Here is a 17,501-nt window from a genome sequence, read left to right as displayed (position 1 = left end):
GGCAGGAAACTCTGATTTTGTTCTGTATATCGCTGTAGAGTCACTGTGAGTCCCAGAGGAATTCTCTCAACCTCTATGGACTGTCTTGCATCCTGAGTAAAATAGTAGGCCCAAGCAGGCCAGTGAGAAAATATTAACAGGCATATTTACTTGAAAACCAACATGCCATACTGCCATTGTGGATAACAAGACCCAGGATCATTGAAGTAATGAAGAGAGGTCAGTATTCACATAACTAGCACGTAGCTTTTTCAGGGCTTTTTGAGGATGGAGAGCAAACCTCTGTTTATCTTCACTGCTGTGTAGGGTCACACTGGTATAAAGTAATTTCACCATCTGTGCCAGTATGATGCTTGCTGCTGGTTCTGCATAGGAGTTGTGGCAGCATCCACGCTCCAAAAACAAACCTGTAAAATGGAGCACTACAATTATGATAATTATATATGCATGTAAGCATGGTAGGGGAGGGATCAATGGAAATAGCAGTATAACATTTGCTGAAGAAATGCTGGCTCATAAAAGTATTTCTATGCAACTAGCAGTATCGCTTCCATGCTGTTGGAGGCAGCTGTTGTTCATTGTTCTGGCCCTATAAATGTCTTTCTTTTTGACGTATTTGTTCCGGTCACTTCAAGAAGCCTATCCCCGGTGAAACCAAGCCAAGAAAATGATTAGGCCGGCATTTACTAGCAGTAAGAATTTCTAGAGTCTGAAAGAAAATTTCTGATTGTGTAGGTAAAACACTGGTCCTTAGGCCACTACAACTGGACTGAATCAAACCATAGGACATAGAGGTGTGGAAGAACTCCTGTTATCAGTATGCAGAGATGTTTCTTTTGTTGTTCTCATGATACACACTTGTTTTCAATACAGACTTTGTGGTTTGTGTTGATCAAATGTTTTACACTTTTGTTGCATCTGCAGATGCAGTAGCTTCCCAGGTTCTGCTGCAAGTAGAGATTCAAAGAGATTCCTTGAAATTGTTAATAGAAATTGTTTCAAAAAATTGTTCATTGAAAATGAAAGCTGCACTGCCAGTAGTGTTTGAAGAGATATATGTCAATGAAATGAAAAATAAATAGGACTAGCTGCTGAGAAGAAACTCACACGTGATCAATATATACCCACCAGTAGATGTTCCCCCTCACTGTTAGTCAGGTGGTGGGTAAGCATGAAGTTATTGAAAAACTTGTGTTTGTGTGTGTTTCCAGATGGCGATCATCTTCAACCAGGAGGGCCTGAAAGCTGTTCGTCCCCCTTGCGTCATTCAGAGCTTCATAAATCACAATGCCGTGCTGTATAAAGTCTTTGTGGTTGGGGAATCCTACACAGTGGTGAAAAGACCATCTTTAAAGAACTTCTCTGCGGGAATTTCAGGTACGTTGTGCTGATTTAAAAGGAAATATCAGTTCTCCAAGCCTTGGCAGCAAACAGCACAAAAAAACCCCACCTTTGAAAAGGCTGCTGAAGTGAAGGCAGCTGGTTCCGATGTACTGTGTTTCCTCTTCTGTATTATTTCAATAAGAAGGGAGATAACTCATCTGCTCTGAAATACATAGGAATGACATTCGTATAGTAAATATTTATGCAATGGTAACCTGAGTCTTACCTGTTTGAAACAATGTTTTATGTCATGTGGAAAGTGGGAGAGGGAGTCATTTCACACTAAGTTCATGTGTCATTTGTTCCGGAGTCTGTTTATAAATGTGCTTTGGAGAGAATTTCCTTAATTCTATCGTTTCAGAACTTCCCCTCCCTATTTTTACTTTGATTATATATGTGTGTTTAAATTAAAGATCACTCAGGCTCACCCCTAAACAAGCCTCTCTGTTCACGTGAGGCCAGTGTTGTAAACCTTGGTGGAAAGTGTCCTTTGATTTGTAGATAACAGCTGTACTCGGAGGAGAGAGGGGTGTGAGAACAATAATCCACCTATATGTCACTAGGCAGCAGCACTTCAAGTGTCTTCATTAAAGGTTATTAAAGTTTCCTTTATGGAAAAAAACCTGGTTTTTTGAGAACTGCATTCTGTGGGTCTTCAGAAGGAAGAAGGAATTAGCAGGGCATGGATGGGAGCATGATCTGCCTGCAGCTGGACAAGTCCAGGAGGTGGGGATGGGAGGAGAGAAGGTATCAAACTAAAGGAGGTGAATTAACAAGTGCCAGTTTCTTGTCACTTTTCTTAGTGGGTTCTGCTGATATTAGTAGGTCCACGTGTACTCACCATTGCTTTCTGCACAGGAACGTGTACTATGTAAGTATATGTTTAGGGGGATCCCAGTAATAGTCCTTGAATGTAGGTATGGACACTTGTATTTATATTTCGGTCTGCTCTATGCCCCGATCAAATTAAGCAGGCCAAAATCTATGTTCATATAAACTCTTAGGATGGTTGGTCTGTACTTCTACTGGAAGAGAACATTTTAAAGCATCTTCTGAAAATGCCTTAGCTAATGTCTCACCTGAAGGTGTGAGACTTGAAAGGTGTCTGCAAGCCTACATAAAAATAAGTTTTGTGGCAGGCTAGGATTAGTGTCTGGCTTTCTTACCCTCATCAGAGAGTTTAAGGAGGCTGTGCTATGGGCACCTGATGAGGCAGATCCAGCAATTAAGCGGACCTGGTGCCTGTCAGGCACTCAAGGAGAGCTGACTATCTAAAAGTACAGAGCCTTTCTAAATAGGAGGAAAGGCAAGAATTATATATATTTATTATATATATAGTGATGTAACACTGTGGAGTCGGATTGGGTTTGCTTTTCACTGCTCCCCCATCTTTATTGTTCCCTTGGAGACACCAGCGTAGCAGGAATACTCTTGCAGGTGCCACCTGCGTGCTGAGACTTTGGTCCAGGTGTTCCCATGTGGCTTGTCTGTACAGTGCCATCAGTCTGCTGTGGTGGGAATCCCAGGGGGACTTTTGGTGGATTCTACCCACCAGTAACACCTCCACCACAGAGGGAGTGGGGCTGGTATAATTCTCCCCATGGTTTCCACTGTGGTACCTTACTGGCTTCTGTCACCTCAGGATGTCTCCTGCATTCCTGTGGTGCCTCCAAAGAGAGGGTTGGTCCTGACAGTGAAATTTACTGCTTTCCTCCATGGTGACAGTGCACTCCCCAGCTTCACAGGGATCTCAGTCAATACTTGGTGCGATGAATGCACCTTCTCCCTTCTATTGCATGCTGTCCCATTGGAACTGTCACTTTGAGTGCAGAAAATTAGTAAAAATTAACTGCATTATCTTTCTGAATTTAGTTAGTTAGTTCTGATGAAGGAAAGGAAAAAGGTTGCTGTTAACCCCTATTTATCTGTGTCCTGAGGTCTGCAAAAGATGGGTAACTGGACTATGAGTCCCTACCTGGGCAGGCAGCTCCGTGCCAGGCAGGAGAGGCCAGCAATTGGCAGGGGCTGACCGGGAGGGATACAGGCTGGATTCCCGGGTCTGCAGTGCCATCTGCTGTTCTTTGCGCTAATTTTTTTGGAAATGAAAATCTGGTATGAAGTTATTTACAACCTGCTTTTAATTCCAGACAGAGAATCAATATTTTTCAACAGCCACAATGTTTCAAAACCTGAATCCTCATCTGTCTTAACAGCAGTAAGTACATTTTGTCTTTTTACCTCTAGCACGGCTGAAAAACTATCTAGACCTTTCTTATCAAAGTTGTAGTCACTAGCGACTCTCCTTCACAAGTTGTCTGCTTCTGTGTTACAGGCTGAGGTCTGTTTGGTACCACGAAGCAGCATGACTGTGTGTCCTTCTGGTTTTCCTTACCGAGCTCCGGTGAGGAAGCACTGATGCGGCAAACCTGTGCTGCTTGCCAGGCTTAAATTTCCCAGAGCTAATCTAGGCAAGGGGAAGAAGGAGGTTCTGAATGCAAATACCTGGCCTTTTTCTGTCCAGAGAGCTTAATAAGCATAAATCATCCTTCTAGGACTCAGTTCTGTGAGGAAAGACAAACAGTGAAAATTCAAGCAGAGAAATTGCCTTGGGCAGGGCCACAGAGGGCCAGCAGCTGTCAGCAGTGCAAGCACACCTGAGCTGTGACCACGGGACCATTGCTGGGCATCTTCTGAGTCCCACAGTGCCAGCACACTGCACCATTTCATGCTTGCATTACTAATCCTTCTAAAAAGCTTTGTGCGCATGAAAACTATGAAATTCTCAGGCACTCAGCTGCTGTGAATGTCACTTTACAGGACTGAGTCCTTTCAATCTCTGAGTCTCCAGATTCTTTTCTGTTTCACAAGCTCTATTGGGGTATAGTTTCAAAGTTGGCAATGATTAAATATGTGTGCAACACTAATGGGCATGCTAAATATTAAAGCTGTAATTGTGCTAGTCTTAAATCCCTTTATGACAAATTTACTTTCAAACTTAAAGAGAGTATATGCTCCTGTGGTTTACGGGCCATCTCTCTCCTACACCTACACACTTCTGTAGACATAAGACCATACTTCTGCTGTACAAGCTGTTGTTTAAAAAGTGAAACAACTACATCTTCCAGTTATAACTGAGGTTTTTGTCCTAATAAATATTTGTAGAATAACTTATACATGAAAACCCACATAAAAGGTATTCCCTTCGAATTAGCATCTGTCCTGAATATATTAGCTGAGTTGTGTTGTATGGCTCAGATGAAACTAACAGCAGGAGTCTGGCTTGCCAGTCCTCTAACACAGACCTTGAAATAGCAGGGTGATATCCGTAATATTTGCAGCACAGAGTTAAACACACCAGCTTATTCGGATTTAAGGTGCAGATATAGTACTTAAAATAGTGAGTCTGATTCTCCGTTCATTCCTACACTGCTCCATCTCTTGAAGAGCTGCACCATTAGGAAGAGGAAGAACTAGGTGCTTTAGAGCAGGTGAACTTCCGATATAGGTAGGATTCTGAATTATGAACGCAGTTTCTCTTTGGTGTCTTTCTCTGTTTCATGCCACTGGTTCTCTGCAATTAGATTTGGTGGAGACGCACCTGGAAACCTCTGAAAATTAATCTTTCCACTAAAAAAGACTGGTTTTGGAATCCCAAAAGACTGTTTTGGAATCCCATTACTATATATAGTAATATATCTTTTTCTACTATAGCTGGACAAAATCGAAGGGGTATTTGAGCGGCCAAATGATGATGTCATCCGGGAGATCTCCAAGGCATTGCGTCAAGCTCTGGGAGTTTCCCTGTTTGGAATTGATATCATCATTAACAACCAGACTGGGCAGCATGCAGTCATTGATATAAATGCATTCCCAGGTGAGAAAAGCCTTTCCATTTGTGGTTTGTGAAAACTGTGCAGCATGTGCTTAGTATGAAGTGTTTCACTGTCATTGCTTCCTGTGTTAGGGACAGGAGCAAGATACAAATCATATACTGTTTAATCGGGGAAGGGCAGAACCCTAGTCTAGATATAGAATGTGCTACTGAAAAATTAGTTTTTAGGAGATATAGTCAGATTTTACTGGCTAGCTGTCACATGGCTGCCATGTTATGCCCAGGAATGGAAACATGGGACAGTATACTGGGACCTGGAATTTCTGGGCCTGTTCCTTGTTCTGGAGATGAAAAGAAGAGTAAATTCTATTTTAGGAGAGCCTTTTAAGGGTTCTTTTTTTATAGACTCTGTGGCATTAAAAGCGTTAAGTGGTGGAAGCAGCAAACCGTTCCCTTGAAAACCTCTTCCTGTGCAAGTTGATTCCCCTTGAAAAGACATTTTATGCACAAATGCAGCGACACCAGGAATCTGAAGATGGTGTTAAAACTGTAGCACAGAAGTTGCTGTAAAGGGTTAAATATGCTGGCAGGTTCTCATAAGTGGATCCTGAAGGAAGACAATAGAATAAAGCATGTGAAAACAGGGACATTTGTCCTCCGCTTTTTTTTAGTGTAACATATGTCTTTGGAAACAACTAAACAAGTTTCTTGCCCACTGGAATTGTTAAAAGGAGTTGTGTGTGTATAATGGTCTGTCACTTGTGCTAAATTCAGTAGTCTAACATAGGAAACAAACACGTCATCTCACTTGGTACTGCTTTGTAGGGTTTTTTCCCTTTGAGAATCTCCTTTCACCACCTGAATAGTGATGTGTTTCCAGAAACACGTACAGGCTTTTACAGGTTGTTTAACCTGTCATTGAAAACTTTGAATTTTCAGTGTATGGGTGAGAAGTCCTTATATCTAGACATCTTGCACTGAGCCCCCAGGCTTCTTCATCTTTCAGTCCAGGTCCTCAATCCCACTACTGCCTTGTAGTACCTTGCCTGTCTTGTCTTCACAGTGACTAACTTTTAAAATTCCAGCCCTGCTATTCTCAGGTCACTTTGCAGCTTGGTTTTACCATACGGTGTTGATGCAATCTGCAGACCTATGAAAACAGTCTTCTGCTAAGAGCAGTGAAACAGCCTAGATTAGGTGTCAGGTGTAGCCAAATCAGCTTTCTGAATGGGATTTTATTTCAGACACTGGGTCTTCAAGTCAGTGATGCAGGATGTTCTTTTGCAATTCTGCATCCTGCATTTTAGTTTGGCACTTGGGGGGTTTTATATTTTCAAGTATTGTTGGCAAACTTAACTCTTCAAGAGAGGAGTGATGTCTTCTTTTTGTGGCAGAAGTTTGCAGAACTATCTTCAGCCTCGTGGTCTGCTGTACTTTTGGGCTAAGGCAATAGTTTTGATATTCATCCCAAGTCCTGTGTTTCAATCTGTGCAGTAATTGGTCTTAGAAAAGACATTGTATTAATACAGTGTTTCAGGCCTTGCAAGAGACCAGCTGGGAGGCAGTCTAGAGGACAGCAGCAGGGACCATACTAATTGAAGATAGGAGGCTGGGGTAGACAGAACTGCCTTCAAATTTGCAAAAGGTAGCAGAACTAAGAGAGATGAGGGGCTCTGTAGGGCTGCAGAGGTCAGAGAAGAAGCAATGGGAGTAAAATACAACAGAAAAGTTAACATCTCAACACTGAGTACTCTGTTGCCCAAAAGCATGTTCAGCACAGACAGTTGCATTTCTCTTCTAGGGCCAGTATGTTTGAAGGATGAGCAGCTTCAAGGGCTGGTATGATTGATGGACCAGCACCTCGCTCATAAGACATTCAGATTCAGCCCTGCTCGAAAGAGTCACTAGTGGGCTGCATCAGCAGTGGGAGCTGACTGTTTCCTTCTCAATGCAGTCCCAGGAAGGGGCTTTTGCTTCCTTCTTTTCCTTAAGTAATCCTGTCCTGCAAGGATTACAGTAGAGCCAAACTGAAGCCATGTTAAACAGTGTGGGGACCTGCTACAATATCTCTGCACTACTACTTTGGGTAAGGGAGGGGAAGAAGTGCCCTTTAAGGAGCATTCACAGCTTCTTTCATGGAGCTTCAGCTACAGCCTGGGGCCAGGCTTGACCTAAGCCTTGTCCAACAGCCCAGAGGCTTGGCTTCCGTGCCTGCTGTCTTTTGTGTTTACCAGGCTTGAAGCTCATTTAAACCTGCCACTCCTTGGCTCCTTGGATGTCATCCTGAGTTTAATTTAACATCAGAATTGAGAGCAGGTATACCTGTAGGAGGATGTCTGGTTTCTGCTCCATTAGCACCAGCAGCCCTTCAAAGATCATAGAATCATAGAATCACTAGGTTGGAAAGGACCCACTGGGTCATTGAGTCCAACCATTCCCATTTTAAAGATAGATGTCTAAAAGGCCTATTGTGTCTCCTGTTCTATGGGAAACCACCGGGACTGTATTTAGCTGTGGTTACCAGCTGAGTTATTTAACTGTAGGCACAGTCACATATCATGTGGGGTTTATGTTTGTCTGACCTCAGGTAACTGAGAGAAAAGGTTCCACATAGCCTGCCATCCCGTGACAGTCGCTGAGCTCACCTCACCTGAGCAGCAGCCTGTGCGCACACGTTCTGCAGCCCGTCACCAGTACAGGTGAACTGCTGGTTCTGGGTGCATACTTGTAGCAGCTGGAAGCATCAGATCTGCATGTGCCTTTGTGTGTGTAAATACACTGCTGCAAATGCAAGACGTAGGCCGTTCATTTCCCTCTGCCCAAGGGAAGATGCAGGAGAGCAGAGAGTGTGCCAGATCGGAAAGATTATCCTAAAAATCACGCAGGTAGCATGTCTAATGCTAGCTTAAAACTGCTCATAGGCATTTCTTGACTCAGCAGAGCATAAGGGAGGAGATGCTTGTTTTCAATACTCACATTGCTGAGTGAACTTCCTTCCTCTCAGTGCTCAGCCAGAGGACTCTGGAGGCTGTTTTCAACACAGCAAAATTCAGGCCTCTTGTAGGACAAGCATTTCCAAAATGGCTTCAGCGGGCAAAGCTAAGACAGTACATTCTGCAGCACAGTCCATGCAACTTATGCTTTGAAGCATGCAAAACTCCCACAGATTCCTTATGCGGCATGAACTCTGAATTCATTGCCGGTAGTTTCTAAAGGTGGGATTTAATCCGCCCTTCTTGATTTCCTTGTCATCACAGCACAGTGGTGCCCTACAATTGCCTTTTTGAGAGGTCTGCAGCAGCAGCAGCCAGTGAACAGAGCAAGGCAATATCCACAGACTTTGCAGCCTTCCCCAGACATTCCGTGGCTCAAGAGTTGAGACACCCTGCGTCTCTCCCTCCTTTCCTTGTGTTTCTTTTTAACCATTGTGTGAAGACACTCATCTGAGTGACCAGGCAGAATTATTTGGGCCTTTCCACCCAGAGTGCAGAGGTCTTGCATGGGGAAACCTGCCTGATACACAGAACTTCCTTCCACTGTAACATCTGCTAATATCATGACTAAGTAACTGACCATCTTATTCCTATTAAGTATTTAAAGCAACTTTTTTGTGAGTTTGCCAGGTGCCCTTGAACCCTCAAACAATGCTGGTTTGTTTTCACTGAGCAGACATGAAACACTCTAGGGTACTGTGGATCTCCTCGCTGAATATTAAAGCTGTTACTATGGAGATGGCTTATTCCCGGGGTGTTTGAAGCACTCTGAGTAGATTTGAAGGCTAATCCCATGGCTTTTGCATAAGCAAGAAAGCGTAACAAGCACCTCTGTCAAAGAGGTGGAGATCTTGTTCTGGCTCCCATGACCAGCCATAACAGTCCTAGATGCGCCCTGACGAGCGATGGATTATCACATAGGTCACAGGGAAACTTGACATTTTGAAATGGAAGGTTTGTTTGGTGAATCTGTTTAGGGGCCATTGCAAAAGGAAAACTGGGAGCTGTTGTCTCACATCGCTAGTGTTTTGTGTGACCTGTTAAGTACCTAGGAGAATTATGACCAAGTGCAATATAATCCAAGACAATGTAGCAGCCTAAGTAAGAGTTAATCAGTCAACGCAGGGGTTATAAATAGACCAATCATCACGTTTATCTTGAGGTAAAGTTATCCTCTTACATTATCGTTTTTTAGGAAGCTGAATTTTATTGCTGAAGGAGGTTGGTCTTTACAGGAGAATGGAAATTGAAATTGAATTATTTATGGATCTGACGGACTCTTGTGCCCTGTGATCCCATGTGTTTTAAAATGTGCATTTACTTTGTGGTGTCTGATTCTGCTGTTGTGTAAATGTGTGCATTCATATGGGACTTTTAAACTTATTTATTGCTTCGGTCTTCTCACTTTCAGAATACTTTTACAAACATTTTAAAACAATCTGCCTAGCCCATTAGATACACTCAATGTTATATGTCACCTCTGAATACTAAATCAAATTAATAACAGTTTTAGGTAATGCAGTAACAGTTCAGATCCATTTCAAGACATTATACCAATATGCTGCATGTCTGGTTCAATTTTAAAATTAAAGCTATGATAAAACTGCAGCTGTTTAAGAGTGTTTAAAATAAAGCCAGAAGTTCTACTGCCACCCTTTGTGTCACAAAAAAATATCGTGTCTCCTGGTATTCGGGCAACTGTTCTAACCAGGACTCTGCATTGTAAATTGTCTGGAATTGATTAACAGAATATGCAGAAAGGTGATTTCAGTACTGAAATCAAAGATTGATGTTTTTACCAGATTCTATATTAGTGATATATGTTTACTGTCCCTCAACTGGTTTTTTTTAGACATCACTCAGAGTAGGGAACATGTTTTAAGTGCCAAGTTAGTTTAGATTAGATGAGTTTCACGTTGCTTCTTATGCAGTGGGAAGCTGCCTTTTCTGTAGGGTCTGAAGCCCATCCTTCTGTCCTCTGAGGTTTCCCTAACTGAGGGTGTTGCTAGTAAATTGTAGAGAGGATCTAGACTCTCAAGGAAACTGCATTAGAGCTACTTTCCATACTAAACCTGGAAGCAGCATGGAAAAGATCAATGTTTCACCACAGAGTTTGTAACTTAAGGAAAAACCTGGGCTTGGCAACAAATATGTCTAAAATTATGTATACACATAAATTATGTATACCTGGGAAGCCAAAGAAAGAGAAAATCTGAAAGGTGACAGTTTTCTCATTGACTAAAACTATTTTTGTAGCAATGGTCTCTGTTCTTCTTTATACTAATCTGCTCAAGCAGTCACTCAAAATGATGTCATGGAAAACAAGCCCTCTTATCATCACTTAGAGGGCGAGGACAGCCCAAGAAATGAAGTGGTGCAAGAAGCCTTTCAAGGAACTCACAAAAATGACTGAATTGCCTTTTTTTCTGCCCTTAATTTTTCCTCTTTTCAGGTTATGAGGGTGTTTCTGAATTTTTCACTGATCTCCTGAACCACATAGCCACTGTCCTGCAGGGTCAGGCACCTGAGGTGACCCAGCTAAACTGCAGCAAGCTCCTGGCAGAGCAGACCAGCGGGATCATGGATGAGCGGGTGTGCTGCCCTAGCACAGGCTGTCTCAGCGTCATGGGAAAAGACTCCTCCTGGATTGTGGAAAATGAGACCAACAGCTCAGTCAAACTGCAGCATCAGAGACTAGGCTGCAACTCGGCAGTGTCCCCCAGCTTCCAGCAGCACTGCGTTGCTACCTTGGCAACAAAAGCTTCTTCTCAATAACTTGCCAATGCCATGGACAGAGAAAAAGCCACAGGGATACAAATTATGGTCCCAGAAACAGATCAGGCTGTAATAATGCAATTGCAAAAAAAAGAAAAAAAAAAAAAAACAACACAAAACACAACACAGAAAAAGCAAAATAAAAAAAACCGAACAGCTTCCATTTGATTTAACCTGATTTGCTGATGAAATGGACTGAAAGGTGGAGGACCAGAACGTGATTCAGATCCATTTTGTCAGATTCCAGTTGCAAATCTGTAGTGAGTTTACACACACACACACACACACACACACACGGGTTTTAACACTAGTCCTTTCGTTGTGGGAGGGTTGCTTTTTCGTTTCTATTGTTCTTTGTAATCACTGGTGACCAGCATTTTAAACTCAGACCTCATGGTATTAAGAAGATAATAATGTTGAAATGCAGTGTCTGAATGTAACAGTGCTAGAGATTTTTGCCTAAAATATTCCCCATTCCCTTTTTCCAGGTAGGCCATTTTAAAAGAAAGCTAAGACAACTTCATTATCACTAAACCAAATCTCTTGAAGCATTGACTAGTCAGTATGTTGCCAGGTAGCTTGCTGTGGAGCCGTAGCACTTGGAGCGAGACAGAGCAGGTGGGTTGTTCAAGATGCAGATTGAGGTAACCACCCTGGTTCTAGCTTTGCAGTTCTTCCCCCAGGCCTCGTTGCTTCAGTCAAAAGCAGCTTCCATCCACACCTGCCAACAGTGATGCATGTTTGATCTGGACAGGGTGCCAATAGTTAGGCTAAGTGATTTAGTAGATTAAATATCATCCTTTCGATCATGTGCTAGTGGTGAAATCCTTGAAGAGTTAATGGAAGGAGCTAATCTCTTAGCAGAGAATTTAATTCTCCCTCCTTTGAACTTGTGAAGACCCTGGGACAGCTCTGCAAAAAGGCTGGCAAACAGAGATGTTCATTTTCCTTGGAGTACCTGATCTGCAGATTGTCAGGAGTGACACAGTTGCTGCCTTTCATAGATCCATGCTGCTGTGCATTTTATTTTTCTTTTTCAAATTAAATAAACAGAATTTTATACTTTTGTAAGAGCTAGAAGTACACAACAGCTCTAGTTAGAGACCACATTATTTTGTTGCAGACTGCCAGATGAGGCCATGTGGTGATTTACAATAGTGCTTTATACAATTTGTAAGCTACAGCACAGCCAAATTGTATCTGTTGAGATACGCAGTAAACCTATGGTGTTCACCCTCTATTACATCTTCTGGGATGGCAGCATCTTCTGCTGTTGAGAATTCCTGCAACTTTTGCCAATTCTGAACACTAAACTGGAAATATCCAAGTCTGTTAGCACTGAGAGCAGAGACACTATTTTGATAGAGTGGCCTTCTCTTCCCCACTTAAGCCCTAAAATACATTTAAGAGGGGTGGTATTAAGAAAAGTTCATTACTTAAGCTCCTAGCTTGCAGGTATGGGAATTTCTGTCTGATACAGATATTTGTAAGGCATCCATCACTGCAGCTTTTAATACCAGTTTGTTTAGTATCATGTATTAGATACCCACTCGAAAGGATTTAGACCTTAAAGCCCAGGTAGACCATGGAAAGAGAAGTAAACTGCATGAAAGATGTCAGCACCCTACCTAATGGTACCAGTCCTGGAAAGGAAAACGTTTTGAGGAGTGTTGTGTAGCAGGTCTTCTGTGTAAACAATGTTTTTTTTTTCCTTAGGGGAGATTGGATTTGTTCCTGAAGTGCCATTTTTGGGAATTTTCTGTAGCTGGGATTGGAATTTCGAGTGATTTAGGAAGAGAAGATTATTCCAGTTCTGCAGGGGTTATGAGTGTGGTATCTGGCAAATTCCAGGGTGAATATAAATGCAGCCAACTTCCTCGACTATTGCAGGTCTGTTCGGAGCTGGGCACACTTCACAACCCTTGTGTACCTTGAGGCTGCTGGATCCCATGCAGGTCTCAAGTGGTCGTGGTGCGAGTGAGTTAGGTGTACATAGCTAAGGGTTTATAAAAGTATTCATGATAGACCAAATCTTTCATAAAGCCATGACTGAAATAAAATTGACATCTGCAGTTTGGGGTTTGCTTTTGTTTGTTTAAAATAAAAAGTATTTTCATGTTACATGTGTAACAAAAAATACCCTCAGGAAGGAACTTGCCAGTGCATATTTTTGTATGGTACTTTCTTGTAACCAGCTGGTGGAGTGTTTGTAGACTTGCTTTTTGCTCCGTTTATTACAATTGCTTGGAGGTTTTATTTAGTTTTTTTGTTTTCTTTTGGTCTGATTGGGTGGTGGGAAAGAAGCAATTATGTTAAAACTGAGTTAGTAACTCAAGACCTTTCAAACTAAGTATGTTTACATAAATCTGAGTGTTGGATCCAATGGAAATGTCTGTATGCTGTTTCCTAGTTAGAACATCAAATAAGAATTTTATTTTCCTGGCTGCCTTCTGAATTTTGGTTGGCCTATTTTGCACTGCTTTATTTCTCCAAAATAAACTACTGAAATATAATTGTGCATTTTAAACTTGTTTACAAATGATTGTTAGAAGTTTATTTTGTAATTCTCTGAAGGCTTGCAGAAATACTATATTTAAATATTACTCCAGACCTTGGCAGTAACTAGAAAACAAGTTTAGGTCATTGGTGTGATCAGTGACATTTCTCCCATAGTCTGTAATTTATTTTTTATTTATCAAATGTATCGGTATCACTTTAATTTACCAGGTGCAGATATGCAAGTACCTGTTGTGATGTGGCATTACAATAGAGTTTTCACGTAAATTACCATGCAATTGCCGTACTACTATATTTCCTTGCAGAAATTATTATTATGGCTCATATACTAGAATGTTGCTAAATCACAGGGGTGAATTGAGAGACCAACTTTTAAAAGGCAAAACTGTAAATTACCAAGTATCCGGACATACAGTTACATTATTGCAAAACATTCGAGCATGCCTATGTTATTAAGCCTGTGCTAAAGTGCTTTTCTGAATTGCTGTCTCATTTGATAAGTTCAGGATAGTTTTGATTTAAGATAAGCTTCACAGTAAGTTAATATTCTGTAGTCTTGTAAAGGTGTCTAGTAATGTTAGACCACACCGGCATACCCTTGCTCTTAAAATTGCTGACAATCTGAGGGAGATTTTCCATAATGTCTTTTAGTATTCTGTTATTGTGGGTTAGTAAAGGCTCTGCTGTGTTTTCAGAGGCATAGCTATTACTGCTGTGTTGATGGGAGCAATTATATTACAATTACATGGTCACCAGTTAGCTTCTTAGGGATCTAATTCTGTTCTGCTTCACTGTTAGAAATCCACAAGAACGCCATTAGCTTGACTGCAATTCCTCCAGGTTTTGTGTCAGCGTGATGGAGGAGATGGGACTCTGGTTTCCACTGTAATAATGTAATTGGCTTCAGTAGGTGAAGGTTTCTCTGTGTTGGAGACAGAGGGTGTGTTAATTACTGCCTGCAATGTAAAGCCATCATCATTCTCCTCCCCCTCTAGCTGCCTTTGCCGCGTTACACTTGGGTTTGTGATGCCTGTTCCAGAACGTCCCATCGATACATGAAACGCAACTGCAGAAATGCAGCCTAACTATAGGACCATTGGTGCTGACACATGTGGTTTGTGTGATGCAGAACTACTGCTGGGCCAATGACTTTTACCTTTGGTTAACCACGTGACTGGCTATTCAACTTCTGTGCTGAAAGAGCCAATTGAGCAAGCTGGTCAGTAGACAAAATGCACTGTTTTTATTAATACTAATCGAACTGTTGGAATGGTAAAGCTGCTTAAAGGGTCCTGTCCTCAACATGTGAATGTTTGTGCAGAGGATGTCTGCAGCAGGTTGCTCAGATGCAAAAACACCAGTTTAATTTGTTTTCATTATAGATGAGTACAAATTAAGGACCTGACCCTAAAACTTCCCAAGGTAATGAGGATTGCTCAAGGTAAAGCCTCAAGTTCTCCAGATTAACTGTGGGCCGTGTCCAGCCTGGGAGCAACCAGTTGGAGTACTGAGTAGACAGAAGAGGCAGGATGCAGTCCAAAGGCAACAGAAGAAATGGGGCCAGAGGTGTTTGCATTGCCTGGCAAAAAGGAGAGAAATAAGGGGGAAAATGTTTCTTTTGTTTCCCTCCAATAAGAAAAAAAAATCCAGGCTTATCAGTTCTTAGACTAACATGGGTTTTCCAAAGTCTTTGCATGACAGCAGTGACAAGTAAGTCAGGCTTTTTCACACTAGCTTGCAGCCTTGCCTTCCACAGCTGTGCAGAAAATCTTGGCTTTTCATTTTTTAGTGAATAGGGTCTGGTTTGAGTTTGTAGCAGTCTCCCCATGTGCACAGTTGCAGGAGTTCTCTTGCATTACCCCGCTAATTTTCTTTTCCTGTCTCCTTTTTAGTAAGAGATGTATTGATTTCTGTATTCAGCATACAATTATTTTATGGTATTGCAACTGTGTGTTTTGTAATTAGGAGTATGTGAAAATGCTTTGTGTAGATTAAAATATTTCCTTTAATATAATCTCCTCTTGCTTTCATAGATATACAGGCACACCATTGCAGATCACGTGGCTGATTTTATTTGTAATATTGCTTTAATATCTATTTCAGAGGAATGTAACCTCCAGAAAAGTTCACATCTTCACTACCTTTCCTTTCCCTGTTCACCTTGTGTGGGTCCAGGCCATCAACACATGGGTATTTGACCAGATGGGTTTCAGATCCTTCTTGGATTCTGTTGTGTTTACATGGCCACAGAAATTATTGCAGATTGTAGAAGTTTGAGAATATGCAGGTATACATAGAAATGTTAGAGCGATTCGTTAGCAACACAAGCACAATAGCATCTGTAGCGAGCAAAGGGGATCGTTCTTACTGTGTGCATGCAGGTGGCTGTTGGGGTCTGGTCCATCCCTGCTGCTGGGGCAGTTTTTGTGTGGAAATAAAAAATTTGCTGTAAGAAAAGTTCCTGTATCTGTGATGCAGAAGAAGGGTGAGGAGGGGTAGGGCTTGGGAGTGAAGTCCTGGCCAGTGGACATCCTAATACTGGTGGTCCAGAATTTCACTCTATATTTTTTAAGAACTGTCAGAGGAGATATTTTTTGTTTCTCTCCACCTTTCCTACCCTGAATCCACTGAAGCTGATGCTAGCAGATGCCTGTGGGCCACATGAGCTCAGTAGCAGGTGACTTTGCCCAGCGTGCCATGAGTTTGCAGAGGGGTGTGTTGGGAAGTTCGTGTTGATGGCCTGGAAATCTCTTGAAACTCCAGAAATAGCTGCAACAGTGAATGGAGTTCATGAAAATCAGGTCTTCCTCTTCCATCCTTTTTTAAGGAAACCCACATTTTATATCCTCCTTCATTCTTTACACAGTAGTTTTTAGATATAAATTATTTTAACATTTTTTGTGTGAAAAGTCATATATACATATATAAAGTTATTAAAAGGTTGAGTATATGTTGCATATAAAATAGTGACTTGTTTCAGATGTTAGCAGCCCCTAAAAATAAGTTGTTTATCCTCTTGTAAAGTCAGTGCTGTACAAAAAAAACCCCTAAAAATAAAAGATGTATTAGATGTATCTTTTATTATTTATTTCTGATTCAATATTTGATACAGCTTGTGTATAACCTTGTGAGAATCACACACTAAAATGCAATCATTCTTAAAATGGAGTAACAATTCCTTGGGATTCCAGCAGTTTTGAGAAAATTGGCCCTGCAGGTGTGCATAGTGTTGGATTTTCTCCTTCACTCTCCACCGTCGCTCCTCACCTTAGCACGGCTGAACCTTGGGGACCATTTTGTGTATGTGCTGCGTTTTGCAGATTCATCAGTATCTGTGTTCAAATCCAGCTGTACAGTGTTAACAACTATGTCTTGTGATTCGCTTCAGCCTGGTTTACTATGGTTTCTGAAACGTAATTCCCATTTTGTACTTAAATTTGTATAGAATAATATAAACCCTTAAAAGATCATGGCTTACTGTAAAAACCAAAAAAATATTTGCTATTTGGTGTCTTATTTCAACTGCATGACTGATCAGATCTGACCATGAAGATGGTGCTTTCATTTAACAGCATTGATTTCAATGGTAATATACTCATTTTCTTTTCATTTGCCGGGCACCTGTTTTGGACAATGTTTTGGTTTCAACAGTAAAGCAATATACAGTAGGTATTGTGGCATTATCTCTGTAATTGTTTTGAAGACAGAATTGTCCCTTTCCAACACATAATGAAAATAAATGCCTTATAACAAGTTCTACTTTGCTTTCTCTTTATGAGTGGCCAGGGCAATGAGGTGAGCAGCTCTTTGAGGCAAGCCTGTTTTCATGAAAATTTGCTTTTCACATCCTTACCCAGTGCGGTAGTTTGCAGTTACCCTGGAGCTCTGTGTACCAGCACTACTAATGAGCAAGGCTGGTTTGGTTTTGTTCTGATAAGACTAGTGGGAAGCCAGCTATATATAGCCTACTGTACAACACAGCTAAACATCCCTGGGATTCA

General features: G+C 41.5%; 1 protein-coding gene across 1 annotated transcript in view; it reads left to right on the top strand.

The window, feature by feature from the left end:
* The window catches only part of ITPK1 (inositol-tetrakisphosphate 1-kinase), a 155,902-nt gene extending 138,645 nt beyond the window's left edge, over positions 1 to 17,257 (top strand). The window contains exons 8-11 of the mRNA XM_069858745.1: positions 1,212 to 1,377; positions 3,531 to 3,598; positions 5,095 to 5,257; positions 10,661 to 17,257. Coding sequence (XP_069714846.1) covers positions 1,212 to 1,377; positions 3,531 to 3,598; positions 5,095 to 5,257; positions 10,661 to 10,983 — 720 coding nt within the window. The 3' untranslated portion in view covers positions 10,984 to 17,257. The remainder of the gene's footprint in view (positions 1 to 1,211; positions 1,378 to 3,530; positions 3,599 to 5,094; positions 5,258 to 10,660) is intronic.
* Positions 17,258 to 17,501: the final 244 nt, after the last annotated feature.

The sequence above is a fragment of the Phaenicophaeus curvirostris genome, chromosome 5 (assembly GCF_032191515.1).
Source record: "Phaenicophaeus curvirostris isolate KB17595 chromosome 5, BPBGC_Pcur_1.0, whole genome shotgun sequence".
In the NCBI taxonomy this organism is placed as follows: Eukaryota; Metazoa; Chordata; class Aves; order Cuculiformes; family Cuculidae; genus Phaenicophaeus; species Phaenicophaeus curvirostris.
This window is presented reverse-complemented; position numbering and strand designations above follow the sequence as displayed.